Source organism: Oncorhynchus clarkii, chromosome 18, assembly GCF_045791955.1.
Source record: "Oncorhynchus clarkii lewisi isolate Uvic-CL-2024 chromosome 18, UVic_Ocla_1.0, whole genome shotgun sequence".
In the NCBI taxonomy this organism is placed as follows: Eukaryota; Metazoa; Chordata; class Actinopteri; order Salmoniformes; family Salmonidae; genus Oncorhynchus; species Oncorhynchus clarkii.
This window is the reverse complement of record NC_092164.1, coordinates 34,705,169-34,730,706: the sequence shown is the minus strand read 5'-3', so window position 1 is coordinate 34,730,706 and position 25,538 is coordinate 34,705,169. Positions and strand designations below refer to the sequence as shown.

The following is a 25,538-nucleotide window of genomic DNA, read 5'->3' as shown; positions in this document are numbered from 1 at the left end:
ACCATAAAGGGTGCAATTTGGGATACAACCCTTGAGTAAGGTGGACAGGTAATAAGACACACTAAGGCAGTGAGCCTTTATACACAGGCACTCCCAGAGATGGACATATGTAAAACATGGTTCCGTAGGAACACCACAACTCACAGAAGACTGACAGAGAATGAATGCCTCACAACAAAACAGATTTTTCATACAATGAATATTCAAACTTCCTCCTCTAAATTTCCCCATTTAATGCAAAAACCTACATGAAAGCAATGGCATGCCATAGAATATCAGTGCCCTTCTGTTGTATTCAGCGGAGTTAGAAAGTTGATGTGATGTAGCCTGTAATGCTTACTGAAAATTGATTTTAAATCACAGATTGAAATGTAAAATTCTAAATGATTTTTTGCTGCGTTTATTTATAAATAATATATTTCAGAGTAAAATATTAAATAACCAAATGTATATGATTGAAGTATTTCTGTAAAATAAATCAATAATATATTTGCATTTTGAATGTCACGAAAACAATTAACTTTGCCTATAACTACATACAGTATATTTGTACATCTTGAATAATAAGCAATTGACAATGTCACATTGTTATTAGGCTACTCAGATATGCCGCCATCGGCTAAAGACCCAAATGTGACACCTCTGGAGAGGTAAGCCTAATAGGGGTCACTACTCATAAGGAACTGGAAAAAAGCAAATAGGTTAGGCTAGTGACAAATAAACATTTTTTATTTAACAAAAATATGACACTACTCTGTGAGGTTAGACAAATACTAATCCAGGTAATGTAACGGGCGATGTGAAATTAACTCACCATATTCCGACGACTCCGAGTTCTCTTCCTTTAGGTTTTTACCCATTTTCAATCCTTCCCTCCACCTCTACTAGTTTATAATCGTGTAAAACGTCTAAATTGCCAGGTAAATCAAGTCGAAGTTTAATTTAAAAAAAATGTAAAAGTATAAAACAACGTTTTAAAGAGGTGTTACCTACACTTTATGCACAGAAAAAGCAAACTTGCGTTGAATAAATCTTTCTCTCTCGAGCTCCAGTAACTAGGGTTGTGACATCACGAACGCACCTGTTGTGTGACGCGCACCTGCCTGCACGCGCGGTGTAACATTCACGCCCCTTGACCTCCCTTTACTAAATGCCCCCAGGCTGTTTGATGGGCCTACATGTAGTAAATTAAATTGCTTTTTTTCCTGATTATTTGGCTGTATGCCTATATAATATATTTATATTTAAAATAGCTGAACAAACACATCTGATGACATTTCAGTTCAAAATGATCAAATTGTGTATGATAATGTTTGAGACATACAGTGGCAAGAAAAAGTATGTGAGCCCTTTGGAATTAATTTGATTTCTGTATAAATTGGCAGTAAAATTAGATTTGATCTTCATCTAAGTCACAACAACAAACACAGTCTGCTTCAACTAATAACACACAAATTGTATTTTTCTTGTCTGTATTGAATACATCATTTAAACATTCACAGTGTAGGTTGGAAAAAGTATGTGAACCCCTAAGCTAATAACTTCTCTAAAAGCTAATTGGAGTCAGGAGTCAGCTAACAATCAATGAGTACAATCAATGAGACAAGATTAGAGATGTTGGTTAGAGCTGCCCTGCCCTATAAAAAGCTCACACAAAGTTTAAGTTTGCTATTCACAAGAAGCATTCCCTGGGTCTCAGAAGACCCAAGATTAAGAATTGTTGACATGCATGAAGCTGGAAAGGGGTTACAATGGTATCTCTAAAAGCCTTGCAGTTTATCAGTCCATGGTAAGACAAATTGTCTATAAATGGAGAAAGTTCAATACTGTTGCTACTCTCTGTAGGAGTGGCCATCCTGCAAAGATGACTGCAAGAGCACAGCGCAGAATGCTCAATGAGGTTAAGAAGAATCTTGGAGTGTCAGCTAAAGACATGCCAACATCTCTGAGTCTGCAATATGTAAAACACTTAACAAGAATGGTGTTCATGGGAGGACACCATGGAAAAAACATTGCTGCACGTCTGAAGTTCGCAAAAGAGCATCTGGATGTTCCACAGCGCTACTGGCAAAATATTCTGTGGAAAGATTAAACTAAGGTGAGTTGTTTGGAAGGAACACAAAACACCATGTGTGGAGAATAAAAAGGCACAGCACACCAACATCATCCCAACTGTAAAGTATGGTGAAGGGAACATCATGTTTTGGAGCTTCTTTGCTGCCTCAGGAACTGGACAGCTTGCTCTGACGGAAAAATGAATTCCCAAGTTTATCAAGACATTTGGCAGGAGAATGTAAGGCTCTGTCCACCAATTGAAGCTCAACAGGACAACTCCTCACAACACAGAAGTAAATCAGCAGAAAGGAAAATATGTTCTTCTGGAGTGGCCCAGTCAGAGTCCTGACCTCAACCCGATTGAGATGCTGTGGCATGACCTCAAGAGAGCCATTCACACCAGAAATCAAGAATATTGTTGAACTTAAAGTTTTGCAGAGAGGAATGGTCCAAAATTCCTCCTGACCGTTGTGCAGGTCTGATCCACAACTACAGAAAACGTTTGGTTGAGGTTATTGCTGCCAAAGTAGGGTCAACCAGTTATTAAAACCAAGGGTTCACATACATTTTCCACCCTACACTGAATGTTCACAAGGTGTATTATTAGTTTAAGCAGACTGAATGGTCATAGATTAAGATCAGATCAAATTGTAAGTCACAACAGACAATGAGGAAGTCCAAGTAATTCCAAAGGGTTCACATTTCTTGCCACTGTACAAAAACATTATTTAGATTTGAGGGAGTGACTTTTCCTATCATCACACGAAGAGCCCTTCCTTATTGCTTTGGAAATGTTTAATGTCTCACCCATGTTCTTCAGTTCACAACATGAAACCTGGCACAACCCAACCAGATAGTGATTAACATAAGTCAATTTGACAGCCTTCTTTTTCTGTCAGTATTACTGAATATGTTATAACAGCAGAGCTCATGCTCCCTTTCCCATCATGAGTTGTAGAAGATAGCAATAACCATGAATTGGGCCTGGGGAAGGAAAGCATGGTTGAATAGTTAACTATTCAACACATCCCAAGAACTCTGTCAAAGACCAGATTAAGGTTCAAACTCAGACACAAATGGAATGTTACATTAAATCACTAAAACTTTTTAGCAATCTATGCCAAAATTGGAACCACATTCTCTGGTGTGTCTGGGCTGCTTGATATTCATTGAGTTGTAGGAAAAGCAACACTGCTGAAACAAATGACAGTGGATCCATTTGTAAAAGTTTAATAAATTGTATTAAATGACAAAACAACGTACATTTTGTATAAAAGCAGACTTCAATACTACTCGGAAGTCAGCTGTCGGTAACTTTTTCAATTACTTAACAAGTAGACAGTATCATGGTAGAGTACTGTGAAATGAATTGTTCAGCATGTGGTGAGCGTAACTGGCATTTCATAACATGCTGTCGTGCCACTGATGTCTCATGGCAAAGAGGCATAGCAATATTATAGTAAAAAAAAAAAAAAAAGAGTCTTACACAGAAGACACATTTTTCAGTCATTTATATCAGATACGTGGACAAAGTTAAGGCTCGATTACCACACAAACAATTACTGCACAAATTCATACGAAATGTAAGAGTGAGTGTAGAAACAGAGAAATACATGCACCAGGCCGCAGGGGAAGCCTAGAAGTTTCCTAGCATGGCAAGCCCAGGGTCAGTATCCAATTCTGGGCAGGTCTCCAGTCGAGCGAGCCTGCTCTGCTCCAAGGCGATGGCCTCCGCTGAGTGTTTGCATTTCTCTGATCCACACTGGCAGGTGAAGTATTTACTCTTGATGTCCCAGAAGCGGTCTCCATAATCAAACCTGTGCAAACAGAACATTGTAATTCTAGGCTGAGAATTTAATCAATGTACGTCAATATCATAAATCAGTGGAATAAACAATATACTCAGGCAATTTTATTTCTGGTGCAAGAGAAGTGATACATGGAATAGATGCTACGGTTACTGAAAAAGTGGTGCCAAATCATGTTCCACTCTGCTTTCCTAAGGCAGCATCAACGCCACTCCACTGGGCGTCCATTTTGTGTCTGTGGCTCAGATCCAAAGTGTGTGGGGGTGAATCCTCTCACCCAAGCTCCTGTCCTGTCAGTATGTCTCGGGAGCTGAAGAAGGCGATGCGGGGGAAGCGCAGGTCCTGGTGCAGCATGAACACCCGCACCGGGATGATGTTGGGGTCGCACAGGTGGTTGATGAAGCGGCTGATGTTACCGTAGTAACGGGCATCGATGCAGTACACCTCCCCGTCCTTTAGAGGGAAGGAGAGAGGGAGGGATGGTGATGTACTTAGTTGCATTGGTAAATCAGGTCTGTTTAAACTTGTGTGTCTAAATGACAGTAAATCAAAAACCTGTTGTATTCAGTGCATGTGATAAATACAATTTCATGTATTTTTTTTTATTCATGTGTAATCCCTATGAGAGAAAAAACAGATGAGGTACCTTGTTGTCCAGGTCAAAGAGGTAGGAGTCATCTTCCCTTACATCTGCCTCTGCATCAGAGATCAGTTCTCCTACATATCTGTGTGGAGAGAAATGTTACTTCCAACAAGACAATTAACTAATTGATAGAACTGGCAAGACACATTAGATTGGCTAATCATACTAATTTCCTTTAAATAACCATACACACACTTACTCGCAGATGAAGCTGCCTTGGGGAATGTCCTGTAGAGCCCGAACTCCCCATCCCATCTTCTCTGTTCGGTACAACTGGAGACGCACCCTAAGACCGAGATAAAGTATACAAGTGAGATTGTACCAGGACCCAGACAGTAAGATTAACATTTGAGTAATTTAGCAGACACTCTTATCCAGAGTGACTTACATTAGAAAGTGCTTACATTTTTCATACCAGAGTGGGCATACATTTTCACACTGGACCCCTGTGGGAATCGAACTCACAACCCAGGCATTGAATGCGTCATGCCCTACAAACTGAGCTACACGGGACAATGTAAATGTCGACCACAACAGCAGACAATGTCACGAAGCAGCATTACCCAAACTCAGTGCAGGGGACCCCAAGGGGTGCACGTTTAGTTTTTTGCCCTAGCATTACGCCGCTGATTCAAATAAATCAAAGCTTGATGATTAGTTGGTTATTTAAAAATCAGCTGTATAGTGCTAGGGCAAAAAAACGAAACTTGCCCCCCTTAGGGTCCCCAGGGCAGCGTTTGTGAAACTCTTTCATAAGGTCTGCAGAGATAAACCAAAAAAAAAGTGTGAGTAAGAGATGAGGGTAGTCATAGTGCCTTCAGAAAGTATTCAGACCCCTTGACTTATTCCACATGTTGTTAAATCCTGAATTCAAAATGGATAAAAATGTTTTATTCCCCCTCACCCATCTTCACACAATACCCTTTAATGACAAAGTGAAAACATGTTCAGAGATATTTTGAAAATGTATTAAAATGTAATTATAGAAATATCTAATTTACAAAAGTATTCACACTCCCCTTTGCCATGACACTCAAAACTGAGCTCAGGTGCATCCAATTTCCTTAGATCATCCTTGAGATGTCACTACAACTTGATTGGAGTACACCTGTGGCCAATTTAATTTTTTGGACCCGATTTAGAAACATACCTATCTATACAAAAAACTATACCATGAAGTCCAAGGAACTGTCCGTAGATAGGGTTATACGTCATCACAATTCTTTCTAGAGAGTTGAACGTTTCCAAGAGCACAGAGGTCTCCATCATTGGGAAATAGAAAAAATATGGAACTACCCAGGCTCTGCCTAAGAGCTGGCCGTCCGATCAAACTGAGCAACCGGGCAAGAAGTACCTTGGTCAGAGAGGTGACCAAGAACCCAATGACCACTGACAGAACTACAGAGTTCTCTACAGCACTTCCCCAATCTTGGCTTTATGGGAGAGTGACCAAACGGAAGCCACTCCTGAGAAAAAGGCACACGACAGCACACCTGGAGTTTGCAAAAAGGCACTTGAACGACTCAGATCATAATGGCAAAAGATTCTGTGATCTGATGAGACAAATCTAACTCTTGTCGCAAAGCGCTATGTCTGTAGAAAACCAGGCACAGCTCATCACCTGTCTAACACCATCCCTACTGTGAAGCATGGTGGTGGCATCATCATGCTATGGGGATGCTTTTCAGCAGAAGGGACTGGGAGACTGGTAAGGAGAGAGGGAACAATGAATGGAGCCAAATCCTTGATGAGAACCTGCTTCAGAGTGCAAATGACATTCGACTTGAGCAAAGATCCAACAGGAACCCCAACCATAAAGCCAAAGAAACACTGCAATTGCATCTGAACAAGAAAGTCCTTGAGTTGCCCTGCCAAAGCCCAGACTTGAATCCCATTGAAAATCTGTGGAAAGACTTGAAGATTGCTGTTCACCGCCACTCCCCGTCAAATGTTTTTTAAATGTTGTTAATTTTATTTATTATATTTCGTCTGACCGCTGCAACTCCCCAACAGGCTCGGCAGAGGTGAAGGTGGAGTCATGCGTTCTCCGAAATATGACCCGCCTCACCGCGCTCCTTAACACCCGCCAGCTTAACCCTGAAGCCAGCCGCACCAATGTGTCTGAGGAAACACCATTCAACTGGCGACCGGGGTCAGCCCACAGGCACCCGGCCCGCCACAAGAGCATGATGAGCCAAGTAAAGCCCCACCGACTAAACCCTCCCCTAATCCGGATGACGCTGGGCCAATTGTGCGCCAATTGTGCGGACTCCCGGCCACGGCCAGTTGTGGCACAGCCCGGTAATGAACCCAGTTCTGTAGTAACGCCTCTGGCACTGCAATGCCAGTGCCTTAGAACGCTGCGCCACTCGGGAGGCCACTCCCCATCTAATTTAACAAAGCTTGAGAAATTCTGCAAGGAAGAATGGGAGAAAATCTCCAAATCCAGATGTGCCAAGCTGATACAGACATACCCAAGACGATTAAAAGTTGTAATCACCAGAGCTTGAAGAACTTTGAAAAGAATAAATGGGCAAATGTACAATCCAGGTGTGGAAAGCTCCTACTTACCAAGAAAGACTCACAGCTGTAATCGCTGCCAAACTCAGGGGTGTGAATAGTTATGTAAATTAGATAACCGTATTTCATTTTCAATGATGGGGTAGTGTGTGTACATTGGTGAGAAAAAAAAAAGTATTTAATCCATTTTGAATCCCGGATGTAACAACAAAATGTGGAATAAGTCACGAGGTATGAATAATTTCTGAAGGCACTGTATCTAAAATAGTTCTAATTTGATTTCAAAGTGTACAGTGGTGTAGTAACAGCTCTTACTTGATGCCCGCCTGCACCACTCTGTTCTTGCAGGTGCGGTAACAGGAGCAAGCCAGGTTACATTCAAATATGAGAGGCGGTTCGATCTTATTGAACTCCTGGAGCAACCGGTGGTCCTGGTAAACACAGAAAACACATAGGTGAAAGACAAACATAAGATACTGACGAACTCGATACTTAAAATCAACTATAAACATGTCCCCCACAAATGGTAGTGTCCCCCCTTGGTACAATTAGTGAAAACAAATTAAGCTCACTCTCACGCCCCACTTGGGCATCTCAGTGCAATTTTATAAATGCCAGATCTCTATGGCAAGACACATCATTCACCCATGTTTGTCAAAATCAGGCCAGTGGTGTCAGATATTGGTGTGTGACTACCGTACGTACGGAGACAGATCCATAGTCCCCCCAACGATTATTGTAGGGGACAAAAATGATGTTTTAGCCTTCCACCGTGAAATTAGAAATAAACTAAAGACAAAAAGGACAGAGCCCCCCCAAATTACCTCGCCAGTCTTTCGAGTGAGATGGCTTGGTGACCGCTTGGAAAGTAAATTCTGTCTCGTATGACTGCTGGGTGTATTACTAACCATGATCAAAAAAGGCAACAGTAAACAGTAAGCATGTAGTCCCCCACAAATAATGCAGTGCCAGTGCCAATCAGTGTAGTTGTAAATGCCAGATGTCTATGGCAAGACATCATTCACCCAAGTTCTGTTAAAAAATAAAGTGGTGTCTGAAACATCACGTGGGTTAGCTAGACCCTGAGCATGTGACACAAATTTCAGCATGGAGTCAAACAGATCAAGAGAGAAACATGTGTCCGTTAAAGAGCCACCATGTGGTCTATATGAATGCTCGTGCACATGTTGACAGTGTTCGCAACTTATACTAAATTGTGTTACAATACGAATATCCTAATGAGTGATTTATATGCATTTGTGTGCCAGGCCACGCGCATGTGAATGTTTATTGGTCCATAGCAGCCATGTTGTTTTAGGTACTCTAAAAAAAATTGCATTGTGAGACCTTTGTCAATGGAGGCCACATACTTTTGTATATATAGTGTATGTGGACACCCCTTCCAATTAGTGGATTCAGCTATTTCAGCCAGCCCTGTTGCTGACAGCTGTATAAAATCGAGCACACAGCCATGCAATCTCCATAGACAAACATTGACAGTAGAACGGCCTTACTGAAGAGTTCAGTGACTTTCAACATGGCACTGCCACCTTTCCAACAAGTGAGTTTGTCAAATTTCTGCCTTGCTAGAGCTGTCCCGGTCAACTGTAAGTGCTGTTATTGTGAAGTGGAAGCGTCTAGGACCAACAATGGCTAAGCCGCAAAGTGCTAGGCCACACAGGCCAGAACGGGACCGCCGAGTGCTGAAGTGCGTAGGATGTAAAAGTCATCTGTCCTCGGTTACTACACTCACTAGCAAGTTCCAAGCTGCCTCTGGAAGCAACGTCTGCACAATAACTATTCGTTGTGAGCTTCATGAAATGGGTTTTCATAGCTGAGCAGCCACACACAAGCCTAAGATCATGCACAATGCCAATTGTCGGCTGGAGTGGTGTAAAGCTCGCCACCATTGGACTCTGAAGCAGTGGAAACGTGATCTCTGGAGTGATGGATCACATTTCACCATTTGGAAGTCTGATGGACGCATCTGGATTTGGCAGATGCCAGGAGAACGCTACCTGCTCCAATACATAGTGCCAACTGTAAAGTTTGGTGGAGGAGGAATAATGGTCAAGGCTGTTTTTCCATGGTTCGGGCTAGGCCCCTTGGTTCCATTGAAGGGAAATCTTAACGCTACAGCATACAATGACATTTTAGATGAATCTGTGCTTGCAACTTTGTGGCAAAAGTTTGGGGAAGGCCCTTTCCTGTTTCAGCATGACAATGCCCCAGTGCACGAAGCGAGGTCCATACAGAAATGTCGCGATCGATATGGAAGAACTTGACTGGCCTGCACAGAGCCCTGACCTCAACCCCATTGAACACTTAGGATGAATTGGAACGCCGACTGCAAGCCAGGCCTAATCGCCCAACATCAGTGCCTGACCTCACTAATGCTCGTGGATGAATGGAAGAAATTCCCCACAGCAATGTTCCAACATCTAGTGGAAAGCCTTCCCAGAAGAGGGGAGGCTGTTACAGCAGAAAAGGGGGACCAACTCTATATGAACGCCCATGATTTTGGAATGAGATTTGACGAGCATCCACATACTTTTGGTCGTGTAGTGTATCAAGTTTCGTGCAGATCGGTCATTCAGTGCCAGAAGAGTAGCGTTTAAGAATTTTCACAAAATTCAAAATGGGGGAAGATCTATCATGGCGGACCATATGGGTCCCTGAGGCAAATGTGCTCCTTGTGAGGAGAGGGACCTATGTACTGAATTTCATGACTTTATTTCAAACAGAATAAAGGGCGTGACCTTTAAAAGTTAGCATTTTCAATCTCTTGTTATAGCCCCACCATCTGGCCAATCAGTGTAATTTTGTAAATTCCAGATCTCTGTGGCAAGACGCATCATTCAAAGTTTAGTCAAAGTCAGGCCAGTGCTGTCTGAGATATCGCGTGTGACTAATGTACGAGAGTACAAACGGAGACAGATCCACAGTTCAACAAACTATCCACAGGTCAATAATATCTGAAATTTGAAAAATGAGAGCAAACTCTCTCTGAAAACCCAGGATATTTACAAGGTTCTAGTTCTTATCAGTTTCCTTAATCAAATATAAAACTTTAACATCAAAGTTCACAGCTAGAATGGCTGAATACTTTTATATCCAAATAGAGTGGGATATAAAATAAATAATTTGTCACTAACCTTGTCGTACCAGCAGCGGATACTGAGCTGTCCACACAGACAGTTGCTGGAAGAGCAGTCCTCTGTGCAGCTGCAGTGCTGAGGGACAGACACAGATTTATAGAAAGGCAAGATGCATGTATGATCAATGATAATTATCATGTGTATCATCTAAAGGTGTGTGGTGTTACTGTATGTACCTGTAAGTGTGTGATGTTGCGGTCGATGTTCATGGCTGAAGTCTCACAGTTCTCGGAAACATACTTGTAGTCTGAGGGACATCCCTCATCATCCACTGCGTTCACACAGGGGATAGGCACGTTCTCATACCCCTGGGCTACGTCACTGCTGATGATCTTCTCTGTACGAAGCATACGATTGGCTATCCCCCTCCGCAGCTTCCTGTTTATCTGGAGTGACACCCAGACGGGCGAATCGGAACGCGCCAGAGAAAGAGGGGTGTCCCCTTCCCTGTTCATGATGTCGATGTCTGCCCCCCTAGAGAGGAAGAGCCTGTAGAGAGGGAATAAGCAAACAAAGGTGTTAAAGTTGCCGTTAGGCACAGATTACCCTTCCCATATCCTTACAACCATCGTGGGCGCAAAATGCTCAAATTACTTTAGATCAGTACCTATGGACAAATTCCTTCTATTCGAAATTACCAGACTATAGGAGTGACTCGGGCTGTAGCAGTCAGCCAGTGATTGTCAAGCAAATAACTGCTGGTCTCACAGTAATTGACCATTAATTAACAAAACACATTTAGCATCTCCTGGCTTCCACACACAGCCTACAAGCTGATGCAGAACTTTCGAACATCTATATATTAAAAAGTCTAATAAATCCATGTAATATAGCCTACACCATCACAATTAAAATCGGCAGGTAGCCTATTGGTTAGAGCGTTGGGCCAGTAACCGAAAAGTTTCTAGTTCGAATTCCCGAGCAGACAAGGTAAAAATCTGTCATTCTGCCCCTGAACAAGGCAGTTAACCCACTGTTCCTAGGCAGTCATTGTAAATAAGAATTTGTTCTTAACCGACTTGCCTAAAGGTAAAATAAAACAAATAGATTATTTATTTTAGACAGGTCTAAAGAAGATGTAGTTTTTTCCAAAGAACAGAATAGCATACACTGTGTTATCCTTGCGTTAGGCCCTGATCTGGCTATGCTTAATTTAGAGTTAAATATGTAACTTTAGTTGTTATACAAATGTTGGCCTATATGTTTTGATGTTTAATACATTCCAAGGCTGCATGATGTAACAAATCATGATTTCAAAAAAGTTGCATGAAAAAAGTTGCATGAAAGGCATGAGCTCTGCCTTGTTTTTTTGCACAGGCTGTACACACTTCATCAGTCTCTCACTCACAATTTGACAAGCACTTGATAATGCCTCAAATTTCCCGGCTGTATGGCTATAATCCCCCTAAAAAGAAATCCATGCCTTTTGTGGCCAGTGGTCGTTGTGCCCTTGGGCTGAATATAATAATTATAATTCCCTTCTCCCCGCAGCATGCCGAAGCGTCTCTCACTCACATGGCTCTTAGTCACATGATCAGGTCGTTCTCACAGGCTACAAATGAAGACAGACACATTGGGGACTTAACTGCGCAAGTCCTTATCCAATTCCGAGGCGCATATTGAAGATAATCGGAACAACTGTCCACATTTACTTTTTGTCAGTCAACATGAGCAGGCCTAACAAACAGCAAAAGCACTAGCCTATGTCAACCTAGTACAAAAGTTGACCTATTCTATTCAGTGCAATAAATAAATATTTTAAACATAGTCCGGGGTCAGTTGTGGGATGCGATAGATCCCAAATGAATACAACCACTAGCATAAAAAAAACTGTTTTAAGCATTGAGCCTGACCCAACAGATGAGAACGTTGATCTTAAAATGTTGATTGCAGCCTCCCTGGTGGCGCAGTGGTCTAAGGCACTGCAGTGCTATCTGGGCCACTAACGATTCTGTGTTCGAGTCCAGGCTCTGTCGCAGCCGGCCATGACCGGGAGGCCCATGGGGCGGCGCACAATTGGCCCAGCATCGTCCAGGTTAGAGAGGGTTTGGCCGGCAGGGATATCCTTGTCTCATCACGCACTAGCGACTCCTGTGGCGGGCCGGGCGCAGTGCACGCTGACACAGTCGCCAGGTGTACGGTGCATCATGACTCGTGACCGCCAGCGTGGCGGTAATACAGTCACCGTAACAGCCATAGGAGTGACCGATGGATGCGATTGACAGGGTATTGGTCTACTCACGTTACACAATCGAGGAAGCCCTCCCTGGAAGCGATGTGTAGGGGAGTGTCCCCGTGCATGTTGACAGAAGACAGCGGGCAGCCGGCGTTCAGCACCATCTCTGCTATCGTCACACAGCCTGCGAAGGACGCCCAGTGGAGACACGCGTTCATCTCCTAATAGAGAGAGCGAGAAGATTATTTGTATCATCCCAGAGGGACTTGCATCACATTAAATTAATGGATAGAAAGAAAAGGTATGGATTGGAATACTTACAACCAAATTGACCTCTACCTTCAATAAATCAAGTATGAAGAAGCAAATGCTGTCGTTTCAAGGATTTGTGACTTGCCGTGCCTATAAATCCTCCACATCCTCCTTCAAAATCAGATTGGCCATTGCATGCCCATACGTTGTTATAACCAGGACAGAAAGCCTAACCTTGTCTTTGAGGGTGACGTCAGCCCCCCTGTTAAGCAGTGCTCTGATGACCTTGATGTGCTTGTGCTCTGCAGCCCAGATGATAGGAGTCCAGCCTCCACTATCCTGAGAGGGGAATACAACACATTGACTCAGAGGGTTAGGGGACTGGACTATACAGTGGTACTCAAGCCAAATGCCTAACACAAGTGCTATGGTTCAATACAACGAGAAATGATACATGGGACTGGAAGATAGATTAAACATACATGTTTATTCTGGTGGTAATAGTTAACTCTGTCTATTGACTAATTAAGAACTACAGGTAACTAGCATTGCCAAGTGACACATGATACAGTATCTGTTATTGAGTACATTGAATGATTACTATACCTACAAAAGAGGGTGTTAGTGCTACGCAGAGTGAAGGGGTACTACACTGCAGAGACCCACATAATATACACAGGGATAGATTTGTAAAAAAAAATAAAACAAAACAGAAGGTTACAACTTAATATCAAATAAAGATAATTATATTATCTTCACCTGCGCATGCATAGTCAATCAAAATAAAGATGTTTAATTAGCAGCAAAAAAAATTTAAAGCACTTCTCAGAAAACAGACCATGTGGTCATTGGACATGATGCAGTGTGAAGTACGCAGTCGACAAAGAGTCTCACAGACTGATAAAACACACACTGACTTGGTGGTTGTTGCCACCCTGTCTTAGAGCCCAAGAGTGTTCCTCTCTCGCTCTTCCCCACCTGTGCGTTGATGTCCACCTGTCCCGTCTCCAACAAAAGGGTGACAATGTCCAGACTGCCCAGTTTGGCAGCGTGGTGGAGACCAGTGTAGCCATCTTCTTCCTGGAGAGCAGAGAAGGGGGAGAAGAGAGGGGAGAGGGAAGAGGAAAAGAGAGTGGAAAGGGAGAAAGAAAATGGAAAAAACAGAATAGTTGGCGGGGGAAAAAAAAAAGAAAAAAGCCAATAGGAGAGGTGAATAAAAAAAATGATAATCTTCACATTTTAATATTGTCAGAAGGTGAGAATTTGATTGCAATAACATGCCACCTACAGGTCCTAGCTCCAGTTACTCTATAATAGATCCTACTGTTGACTTCTGAGGTGACGATCAAATTCTTTCAGGTTTAAATCCTTTACGGCTCATGTTACTAGAGCCGCTACTAGTGTTAGCTGACCAGCTTTGGTGTAGGGGCTGTTTACCAGGCACTCACAATGTGATAGACGCAGGCTCCACTCTGGACCAGGTACCTGGTCACCTCCACATGGTTGTTGACGATGGCCTCCAGGAGAGGGGTCCTCATGGATTTGTCTTGGATGTCCAGTTTAGCACCTGCCTGTAAATAGACAAGAAAAGTATTTGAGCACTCTGGTGAATAATAACTGTATGAGTGACACACTGATCCATTTTGGGGGGAATAAGAGTAAAAGGAGTCACTTCTATTATTGAACATAAAAATAAAGAGCAGGGTTGTAGTTATTTGGGCACACCGTAGCAAAACATTCACAACAGAAAATGTAAGCAAGCATTTCTTATTGGACAAGTTCAGGTAGTCCCTCCCCGATTCAGTCGGTTTTCTTCAGTTTGGAACCTAATGAATATTACCCAGTTGTATTGATTGAAGTGCAAAAGTTGTTCACCTGCACCAGCATGTAGCAGACCTCCAGCAGGCCTCTCTGGGCGGCAACGTGGAGAGCACAGCGTCTGTTCTGGGAGTCAGCCTGGTAGGCTGGGTCTATGCCCTCCACTGAACCAAACAGAGAGAGTAAGTGGAGTTCAGGGGTTATTAGCAGCAGTAGGGGTCAATATCGTCTCATTCCTTCATTTATGTGAAAGAACAGTGGACAACAAGTGTTTCCAGAGCAGATGAAGGAGCGATGAGAGCAAGCCACTTTAGACAAAATATGCAATCAGATCAGGAATGTCTATTTAATCGAACAGTAAAATACGAACAAAGGACTCCTTATGACACTTACTGAGCATGAGCAGAACCCTCTGCACCTCACCCTGCTTGGCAGCTGGATAGAGCTGGCGGGGGTGGAACCTCAGCTTCTTCCTCCTGACCAATCACAACCAAGAATCACCACGTGAGAACAGCTCCTATCAGAACTCTGTGTAAAATGCATCTCTCCCTCATTCCTATTCCTTGGACTAATCACTGGATCCAACACCATTAAATACATTTCCCCTACATAGATTTCCATAATTCAGTCAGTTCAGCTAATTTTGAATTTCAACAAAAGGAGGAAAGATGGATGTATTTTCAAAGCCCAAGTCTAGCCGTAAACAATTCCCATCAATCATTGATTTGCAACAGATAATTATAATCTTTCTATAAGACTTAGACTATTATTAATCTATTTTATTATTTTGTCTCACTTCTCAGTGTCCTGGGTGAGAATGGCTTTCTGCAGCGCCGCCCTACTGGGCCCGGGGGGAAGTGCACTGGGACAGACTGGCTTCCCATTGGGCAGACAGAGGGAGGGTCCCACACTGTCCACTCCCCCCTCGCCTGGGGGGGCTGCGTTGACAGTCCCTGCTGCCAGAGCGGCTTGGGGGGGGCACTGATCCTGGTCTCTCTTTACCACCCCACGCATCCTCGCACTGACAGATCAAGAAGACAAAGAGAGAGGGAGTAAAAAAAGGCTGCAATGATTAGGGTGGTGTGAATAACCATTATTTCCATACGAGTTATCAAACAATAGACTCACAGGCACAAGCTCAAATCAATCAATTATCCACAAATACACAACAAGCAGAGCAAAATCACCCAATTATTGCACTCCAGCCAACACTTAGTCATTTCACATATCTTTATCTCCCCCTTTCCCCTCACCTGATAGGACCCACCGGCCTCTTCCCGTTCTTCAGTGGCCACGTGGAGGCCACCAGAGAGAGGTCAGAGGGGATGGGGGCTGGGAGGGACAGTGTGGTGGTGGACGAGGCAGAAGTGGTGACCACAGTGGCCACGGATGCTGAGGGGGGGATGGTGACCTCTTGGGCCTCCGAGGCATCCTCGCCACAGTGGGGGCAGAAGAGCATGCCTGTGCCCATGCCCCTGCCCCTTCCAGCCCCCAGCACTGTCACACAGCCCCGGTGGAAGCGGTGGGCGATGCGCTGGTCCGGACAGCACTCTAGGAAGGTGCCCTGGGAAAATCAGAGAGAGGGAGGGGTGTAAGGCCACATCAAACATATACCGTACACGCACAGACTTATAATGCATCTCAAGTATCTGCAGTGGTCTCTCCATCTTCACAGATTTGAAAACACAAGCTAGGTCTAAGGTGAATACAATTTGGAGGTTGTCTACTTAGGGCTGTTGCGGTGACTGTATTACTGCCACAATGGCGGTCACGAGACATGAAGGCAGTCAGTCAAATTCCACATGACCGCTTAGTCACGGTAATTAGGCTTCTCCAAACTAATGCTGCTGCTGTTCATTAGTAGCCTACCAAACTTGCCTACTGCCTGGTACTCCGCACTCTATCGTCTCTCTAATCACTCTGACATCGATGCAAATCTAATCGAAAATCTAATCATGAGCTCATGTTGCGCAGCATTTCTATAGGCTATGCAATTGTAGGAGAAAACAGAGTGATGGCCTCTATTAAAAACAAGAGGTTCCCATCAGTTTTCTCAAGGCTATATGTTTATTTCTCAACCTTCCTCATATTAAGCACAAGTGTAGTCTACCTGGCTGGCATAAAAAAATAAACCACGAGGAAAAGCATCCTCCATTGACTATTTAAGTGCATAGATGACATGTATGTTTTCCCGCTGCCCGGTTTCGATACAGGTGCATGAGAATGGTCCATTCTAAATAAATAAAAAATGTCACATATATTATTTAGTATATGTAAAGCCAAGATTTAAATCAAGAACAGTCTGATGGGTGACAATATTAGCCCATCACTTGTGAATAATATATTAAGACTTGTGAATGATGCCCAGTATAAGAAACAATGCCTTTTTTGCGACTTTTTCAAATCATTGTCACACACATAATTTAGCCTAGCCCATAAGGCTCTATGTTTTAATAAGATTTGTATTACAACTAAAGTGGCCAAATAACTTCAGAAAATTAAGCACATTAATCTGCTTTTCAAGGGGTGTAGAGCATAACTGGCATACATAAGCAGTGCGTGAGTTTCAAGTTTGGGAAAGATAATTTTCACCATAAAAAGCACCCTATGGACAGAGTCTCCCACCTCAGCTGTAGATCTCTGCAGTTCATCCAGAGTGATCATGGGTCTCTTGGCTGCATCTCTGATCAGTCTTCTCCTTGTATGAGATGAAAGTTTAGAGGGACGGCCAGGTCTTGGTAAATTTGCAGTGGTCTGATACTCCTTCCATTTCAATATTATCGCTTGCACAGTGCTCCTTGGGATGTTTAAAGCTTGGGAAATCTTTTTGTATCCAAATCCGGCTTTAAACTTCTTCACAACAGTATCTCGGACCTGCCTGGTGTGTTCCTTGTTCTTCATGATGCTCTCTGCGCTTTTAACGGACCTCTGAGACTATCACAGTGCAGGTGCATTTATACGGAGACTTGATTACACACAGGTGGATTGTATTTATCATCATTAGTCATTTAGGTCAACATTGGATCATTCAGAGATCCTCACTGAACTTCTGGAGAGAGTTTGCTGCACTGAAAGTAAAGGGGCTGAATAATTTTGCACGCCCAATTTTTCAGTTTTTGATTTGTTAAAAAAGTTTGAAATATCCAATAAATGTCGTTCCACTTCATGATTGTGTCCCACTTGTTGTTGATTCTTCACAAAAAAAAACAGTTTTATATCTTTATGTTTGAAGCCTGAAATGTGGCAAAAGGTCGCAAAGTTCAAGGGGGCCGAAAACTTTCGCAAGGCACTGTACATTTTCTCCATATCATGCTTCTTTAAACCTGTCTAAAATAAATAATGGATTCATTGTGAAGGTGTAGGCTATATTACATGGATTTATTATACTTTTTAAAATGGCTTGTAGGCAGGCGGTGTGTGGAAACCAGGAGATGCAAAATGTGTTTCTGTTAATTAACAGTCAATTACCGTGAGACCGACAGTTATTTGCTTGACAATCACCAGCTGACAAAATGTTGTGACTGCCACAGCCCTATGTCTACTTGGAATTTCTTTTCACCTATACAGTTCTTGGACATCAGATAGTGTTTAATTGTGGGGGTGGCACAAAACCTTACTGCGATACAGAAGTATCCACATCCAGGGCAGCAGTGATGTTTGACCATATGTGACCGATGGTTTTCGCACAGCACAATGAGGGAAACACGACTGGATGGCCGCATGGTCTCCCCCTTCTGAATGATATTGGTACAGCCCACCAGCTGCGAAAGACAAGAGGGAGAGGAAAGTGAAAAATTTAAAGGGGAAGTAAATAGTGAGTCATATGTTGATTCCAATGAGATGGAAAAGCTTACCGTGTTGCCCCTATATTCATTTAGCAGCGACTCTCAAAAAATGGCCGCCACACCCAAAGATATGATACAATAGATAAAATGGAGCTATATATTTTTTAATAATATCATCTTTGAGAACTAACATTCACCAGAATAAAAACTAGACAGTCAGGGAGAATCTAAATTTCAAAAAAATGTCATGACATTGATTTTGTTATAACGTTTGAGTCACTTAGGTAGCATAAGAACACGGTATAAGCCATAGAAACTTTTTCAGAATTGTAGGAAATTAACTTTAAAACAGCAACATTTTGTATCTATTGACAAATCAACTGTAAATTTCGGTGTTCCTCAAGGTTCCGTTTTAGGACCACTATTGTTTTCACTATATATTTTACCTCTTGGGGATGTCATTCAAAAACATAATGTTAACATTCACTGCTATGCGGATGACACACAGCTGTACATTTCAATGAAACATGGTGAAGCCCAAAATTGCCCTCGCTAGAAGCCTGTGTTTCAGACATAAGGAAGTGGATGGCTGCAAACTTTCTACAAAACAGAGATGCTTGTTCTAGGTCCCAAGAAACAAAGAGATCTTCTGTTGAATCTGACAATTAATCTTGATGGTTGTACAGTCGTCTCAAATAAAACTGAAGGACCTCGGCGTTACTCTGGACCCTGATCTCTCTTTTGACGAACATATCAAGACTGTTTCAAGGACAGCTTTTTTCCATCTACGTAACATTGCAAAAAATCAGAAAATTTCTGTCCAAAAACGATGCAGAAAAATTAACCCATGCTTGTGTTACTTCTAAGTTACACTACTGCAATGCTCTACTTTCCGGCTACCCAGATAAAGCACTAAATAAACTTCAGGTAGTGCTAAATACGTCTGCTAGAATCCTGACTAGAACCAACAAAAAATTGATCATATTACTCCAGTGCTAGTCTCCCTACACTGGCTTCCTGTTTAGGCAAAGGCTGATTTCAAGGTTTTACTGCTAACCTACAAAACATTACATGGGCTTGCTCCTACCCATCTTTCCGATTTGGTCCTGCCGTACACACTGTACCTACACGTACGCTACGGTCACAAGACGCAGGCCGCCCAATTGTCCCTAGAATTTCTAAGCAAACAGCTGGAGGCAGGGCTTTCTCCTATAGAGCTCCATTTTTATGGAATGGTCTGCCTACCCATGTGAGAGACGCAGACTCGGTCTCAACCTTTAAGTCTTTACTGAAGACTCATCTCTTCAGTGGGTCATACGATTGAGTGTAGTCTGGCCCAGGAGTGTGAAAAGGCTCTGGAGCAACGAACCGCCCTTGTTGTCTCTGCCTGGCCGGTTCCCCTCTCTCCACTGGGATTCTCTTCCTCTAACCCTATTACAGGGGCTGAGTCACTGGCTTACTGGTGCTCTTTCTTGCCGTCCCTAGGAGGGGTGCGTCACTTGAGTGGGTTGAGTCACTGATGTGATCTTCCTGTCTGGGTCTCAGGATGGTAAGTTGGTGGTTGAAGGTATCCCTCTAGTGGTGTGGGGGCTGTGCTTTGGCAAAGTGGGTGGGGTTATATCCTGCCTGTTTGGCCCTGTCCGGGGGTATCATCGGATGGGGCCACAGTGTCTCCTGACCCCTCCTGTCTCAGCCTCCAGTATTTATGCTGCAGTAGTTTATGTGTCGGGGGGCTAGGGTCAGTTTGTTATATCTGGAGTACTTCTCCTGTCTTATCCGGTGTCCTGTGTCAATTTAAGTATGCTCTCTCTAATTCTCTCTTTCTTTCTCTCTCGGAGGACCGGAGTCCCAGGACCATGCCTCAGGACAACTTGGCATGATGACTCCTTGCTGTCCCCAGTCCACCTGGCCGTGCTGCTGCTCCAGTTTCAAACTGTTCTGCCTGCGGCTATGGAACCCTGACCTGTTCACCGGACGCGCTATCTGTTTTCAACTCTCTAGAGACAGCAGGAGCGGTAGAGAGTGCCTCCCGGGTGGCGCAGTGGTTAAGGGCGCTGTACTGCAGCGCCAGCTGTGCCATCAGAGTCCCTGGGTTCGCGCCCAGGCTCTGTCGTAACCGGCCGCGACCGAGAGGTCCGTGGGGCGACGCACAATTGGCCTAGCGTCGTCCGGGTTAGGGAAGGATTGGTCGGTAGGGATCTCCTTGTCTCATCGCGCACCAGCGACTCCTGTGGCGGGCCGGGCGCAGTGCGCGCTAGCCAAGGTTGCCAGGTGTAGCCTCCGACACATTGGTGCGGCTGGCTTCCGGTTTGGATGCGCGCTGTGTTAAGAAGCAGTACGGCTGGTTGGGTTGTGTATCGGAGGACGCATCACATTCAGCCTTCGTCTCTCCCGAGCCCGTACGGGAGTTGTAGCAATGAGACAAGATGGTAGCTACTACAACAATTGGATACCACAAAATTGGGGAGAAAAAAGGGGTAAAACATTTTTTTTTTTGTTTTAATTAATAAATAAAAAAAGAGATACTCCTAATGATCAGCTATGAAAAGCCAACTGACATTTAATCCTGAGGTGCTGATTTGCTGCACCCTCGGCAACTACTGTGATTATTATTATTATTATTATTGTTTTGATTTATGTGCAGTCGGAGCCCCCCCCCTTCACTGCTGATAAAAATCCTAGGGAAAACACAGCTTCACAGAGTCTACATGTGCATAGCCACACACAAACCTCTCCGTTCACGCTCTCTGTGGCCATGCAGAGTCTGTTGGGCTGTCTGCTGGCGCTGTCTACGCGTGGTGCCTCCATCCTGCAGCTACACAGAGGCAGCTCCTCCAGACGCTCCGTCTCCCCAGCGTCACTGCCTTCTACACAGACATGCAGATATGACATTCCCTCATCGGTGTCATATGGTACTACTCACTGTAGCAGATAATCAATGCTATTCACTGAGAACCAAATTGTGGCTTTAGTTATGTACGCAAATCATGTGTTCACAAGACCTTAATAGGAGATTTGTGTCAAAGTTACAGGACGCATACGTCAAGCTAGGATTTGACCCTGAGAGACCACTGATAAAGACTTGCAGATTGTGTATTGTGTGCGAATACAGTCTACCCACCGTGGTGAGGTGAGAGTGTTAGGTTGTCTGTTGCCACGATGTCCAGGGAGCCCAAGGCAACCTCTGTGTACTCGCAGGATCCACCAAAAGTAGCTGCTGCCGACACTGCTGGAAGTTACAACAGACATTAATAATTTACAATCAAATAGCCACTGTGATGACAATGATAGTGGCGATGATACGACTATTTATACAAATGAATAGATCTCCCTGTCACTCACCTCTTCCTGCCTCCGCTCCTTCGGCTCTCTCTCTCCCTTTGCCTCGCCCTGGGCGAGTCCATGGCGAATCACTGCTCCCTTCGTTCCTCTGGCCCTGCCTCTGTGGGTCCGACTCTGAGCTCTGAGGACAAAGAGGGTTTGGTTGACCGGCAGAGGAACAATGCTTTGACCAAATAAAAATGATGTTCCAGCAAGTGAATCTTATGAAACACCATGCTGCCTAAAACTGCCTGGTAAATGATTGTAGCTTCCAACTCTGACATAGGACCAGTAAAACTACTCACATGATCTGACATGTTACCAGATGCATCGGCATCTCTTTCATGTAGCCTTTCCTCTAGTCCACCATCTTCAGACTGCAATAGGAAAAATGGAAGGTACAGATATGGAAAAAGAGCAACATATCTATTCAAAACTGTGGCTATTCAGCAATAACCCTTTAACTGGTACACCAAGAGAAAAATATCAGAAAAACAGTTTTTTCTGCTAAATACTGTATCTATATTTAGCCTCAGTATAGACCATATATGAAAAATGTGTTTGGAGGACTTAAACTTCGATAATTAATGCATCACAAACATCTCAACCAGCCGGTTGCCCAATACTAATTTTGTATTGGAATTTGCAGAGAATTTTAAATAATTTCAAAAATGATACATTATGTCTGCTTCATTTACTTATAAATTTGATATCAAATATTAAAATAATACATTTGTGTCAAAATATGAATGCATGTAAATGTATGCATTTATAGTTTATATGCTTAGAGTACCAGTACAATTACATGTACTGAATGATATTCTGAAACATATTGAAGATAACAGGCAGACAGTGAATACTGATATGGATTTGAAAGGGTTTTTGTATTTGAACAGCCTAAAAAATCCCATTACAATATTTCTCCACTTTCCATTGTCACAAGCTTTGACTTAATATCATTCCTTTAAAATGGGCAACTCAACTGCCTAATAGAGCATATTTTTAAAGAGTTCCTAAAATTGTTTTTTAAACAACTTAAAAACATAGTAATTTAATAATTCTTAACTTATGTTTTAGAGGTAAATAACATTTTATGTTGTAATTTCCCATTTTATACACAATTAGTACCAAAAATTATGGTAAATGAGGTTCAGTTTAGCTCACGTTCACATCCTGGTTTTCAACCATCTTTGAACGCGTGTTTCAAAAAACATGGCAGTCCGATAATGAAAACCAGACAATTTTACTAAATGGCATTGGTTGAGATGATAAAATATGCCTAACAAAATAAATGTTACACTTAGTTTAAAATTGGTTGTCAAAAGGACCTCGCCTGGTTGAGCTGCCTGTTAAAGGGTTAATTAGCCTCGGACCTTGCAGTCGGAAAAGGCTGGGTCCGTGTCATCTCTTGCATAGGGGTTATAGAGAAGAAACTCGTTCTCATCTGCATCCTCCAGCCAACTGTCACGCCGTCTCGCCGCCTCTCGGAGTACATGATCTGCCTGAAATTCAAGTAACAAAAACAAAAAGTTAGGTCAGGGTCACTACTTAATATCTCAGCATGAGACCTATTAAAGCACTGACACACCCCTGCCCAGTCTTTACCTTCTGCTCTGTGCCTATAGCGCTTTCTGCCTGGACCAACCTTCTCCTTTTTGCTGCTGCCGAGTAAGAGACAAAAATAAGGTGACAGGATTCAAACTCAACAGTAAGTAATCTTACATACAAACATTTAAAAAAAAAGAGTCACCCATTTTAAAATGTTCTATTATATTCGTGCATCTCTGATTCTCGGTGAAAAACACATCATACCGGCTATATTTCTGCCTGCTTAAACGGTGAATAGCTCAGATACACATGAAATGACCCTGGGAATCAATAGAACATCTCTGAAATACGATATAACATTCAAAATGGGTAAATCTTTCATTCAAGTCAATCTAAATGTATGCAATATTTCAACATTGACCAGTATCACTGTCTGTCGCGAAGCTGGTCGTGGGGTCTGTGGGGTTGACTGGCACGATTGGTGACTCGATGCACCTCATCTGAAAGGCAACAACTCAATGGATCAGATGGTCATGAAGGGGATAATGTGACAGGAATAAAATTACTTCCGAATGGTAAAATACTCTGATTTTCAACATACTAACTCAAACATAAGATATTCCTTTTTTGATCGATATCACTGTATAAGTGGCTATCCTAAAAAATATAGCGCTACTACCAGCCATCGTCTTAGAAGACTCACCTGTGTTGGGGGAGGTCTGTTCATAGTCTTGCGAGCACGGTGTATCTTTACTGTCTGGACAGGGACAGGAGGCGGAGAGGAGGATGAGGGAGGTGGCAGGAGAGCTTTACTTCCAGGACCAAAAACACTCATCTTTGCTCTGCCAGAAGGAGAGGAAGTGGAGGTGGAGGAGGAGATTGAAGAGGAAGATGTGGATGGAAGGCTCTTCGCTGCATGTCCTGTGGGGGGGATAAACGAAGGAATAGATTAAACCAAATTATGAAAACAAAGGAAGAGAGAGAAAGAACTGACAAAGAGATCAATCTTTACCTGCAAGGGTTCTGACTGACACAGAAGAGGATGTTGTTGATAGTCGTTCGCTCTCCTCCCCGTTTTTCGAACCATCTCCCTGAATCTCCTGAAATAGCGCCTGTGACAGCCTCCCACCCATGGGCTCGGTCTCCTTGGTAACCACTGCTGTGTCGGTACTTGCATCACCTAGGAAACATTCAAAGCCTCTGCATCAATATGCACAGCATAAACAGGGTTTCTATAAAAGTTGTGTATATGTCTGTATGTATGATTATAGTCAGATATGTCTAAATCTATACATTCTCAATGTACATCCATACCTTCACCCGACTGGCTTGAGAGTCTCACTTCAGGATCAGTTTCCAATGCATCACTTTCAGACAACTCCTAACATTTGGAAAACCAAATACCAGAGCAGAGTCACATATATCATGCAGATGAAGAAGAAATTTGAATTTATTTGACGTGCAAAAGTTGCAGATCACATTCCAAATCATATACTGAATGAATGAATTAATGCAACCGTAACGAGACAGATTTTAATATCCACAATAGTTAGAAGTGTTGTCTATATCCTCCAGAGGTTGTGTTGACATTGTAGTGAGTGACACTGGAAAATGCACGCACGCGTAGAAATTAAACTATTCCTATTGTATGCACGAGCCTAATAGCTGGCTACTGAAGTTGAATGTGAAACATTTTAGGACCACTGAAAATGTTGGACACTCAATCTCCACAAAACGCATTGCAAAATGTAGGAATATTTGCGATTAATATTTAATTATGACCCTTTACCTAATCTTTCAGAGCCCTTTTCTAGCTATGTGGCTAGCTAGCTAATTGTTCAAGGAGGGCTGCCTTTATGCTAGCAGAATGCAAGGAACAAGACTTTGCTAGCAAAACAACAAACAAATTGCTTGTAAAGATCGCATTTCAGGTATGCATCTTCAAGGTATTGAATAACTGGCAAATATGCAATGTCCATAGCCATTGTAAACTAGCTAGTTAGCCAAATAAATCTAATATTTCTTTACCTTGGACGTTTTCTCATATGCCGACATGTTTCCAATAAAATTTGACGTATTTTACGTGGTGTGCGTAAACGTCCTTTCTCCGCCCCTTGGTTCACTGATTGGCGGAAATGACTGAACACGTTCCAAGTCAGTTTGCCAAACTCGTAAAAGGGATGCGTACTGGAAAAGTATGGAGCCAGATTCCTGCCAAAAGGTTGACCTAAAGCCATACCTAAATTGTTAGGATTGTAAGAAAAGCCATTCGTGAAACATGAAAGTAAACGTTCAATTTAATCTGTGAACATACAAACACCATGTTACGATTACAGACAACATTTTAGACTTGAGCAAATCTTGTGTTGCAATTCTGATGTACAATAATACCTTTCATAGTTTTGGCAGTTTCATCTCACCAACAAACAAAAAAAACATACACCAAACGGTTCA

General features: G+C 42.9%; 2 protein-coding genes across 5 annotated transcripts in view; both read right to left on the bottom strand.

The window, feature by feature from the left end:
- The window catches only part of LOC139372588 (choline transporter-like protein 4), a 38,996-nt gene extending 38,062 nt beyond the window's left edge, over nt 1–934 (bottom strand). Inside the window, exon 1 of the mRNA XM_071112331.1 lies at nt 815–934. Within this exon, the coding sequence (XP_070968432.1) occupies nt 815–860 (46 nt within the window). The 5' untranslated portion in view covers nt 861–934. The remainder of the gene's footprint in view (nt 1–814) is intronic.
- A 2,325-nt stretch (nt 935–3,259) lies between these two features.
- Nucleotides 3,260–25,163, bottom strand: LOC139373380 (histone-lysine N-methyltransferase EHMT2-like). Of its 4 annotated transcripts, none has more exons than XM_071113827.1 (27): nt 25,113–25,163; nt 24,399–24,465; nt 24,097–24,264; nt 23,788–24,005; nt 23,506–23,584; nt 23,142–23,194; nt 22,910–23,038; nt 21,842–21,913; nt 21,558–21,678; nt 21,337–21,441; nt 20,946–21,082; nt 18,048–18,191; nt 15,684–15,994; nt 15,227–15,451; nt 14,824–14,906; nt 14,488–14,594; nt 14,061–14,183; nt 13,591–13,692; nt 12,847–12,951; nt 12,427–12,581; nt 10,361–10,673; nt 10,182–10,259; nt 7,342–7,457; nt 4,706–4,792; nt 4,510–4,588; nt 4,141–4,316; nt 3,260–3,872 (listed from the first exon to the last, which is right to left on the bottom strand). In XM_071113827.1, the coding sequence occupies exons 1-27, from the start codon at nt 25,137–25,139 to the stop codon at nt 3,692–3,694; spliced, it is 3,561 nt and encodes a 1,186-aa protein (XP_070969928.1). In that variant the 5' UTR covers nt 25,140–25,163; the 3' UTR covers nt 3,260–3,691. The 4 variants fall into 4 exon arrangements, with proteins under 4 accessions (XP_070969928.1, XP_070969925.1, XP_070969927.1 ...); XM_071113824.1 differs by having other exon boundaries at nt 21,337–21,444; nt 23,142–23,197; nt 25,113–25,154; XM_071113826.1 differs by having other exon boundaries at nt 23,142–23,197; nt 25,113–25,154.
- Nucleotides 25,164–25,538: the final 375 nt, after the last annotated feature.

What these genes read in the sequence shown, in the direction of transcription:
- LOC139373380 (XM_071113824.1), bottom strand. Translation starts at nt 25,139, where the DNA reads ATGTCGGCATATGAGAAAACGTCCAAG. An exon ending in CTGGTAACATGTCAGATCAT is followed by an intron (nt 21,679 to 21,841) that starts GTGAGTAGTTTT and finishes CTTTGTCCTCAG; the next exon opens with AGCTCAGAGTCGGACCCACA. An exon ending in AGGCCGGTGGGTCCTATCAG is followed by an intron (nt 15,452 to 15,683) that starts GTGAGGGGAAAG and finishes TTGATCTGTCAG; the next exon opens with TGCGAGGATGCGTGGGGTGG.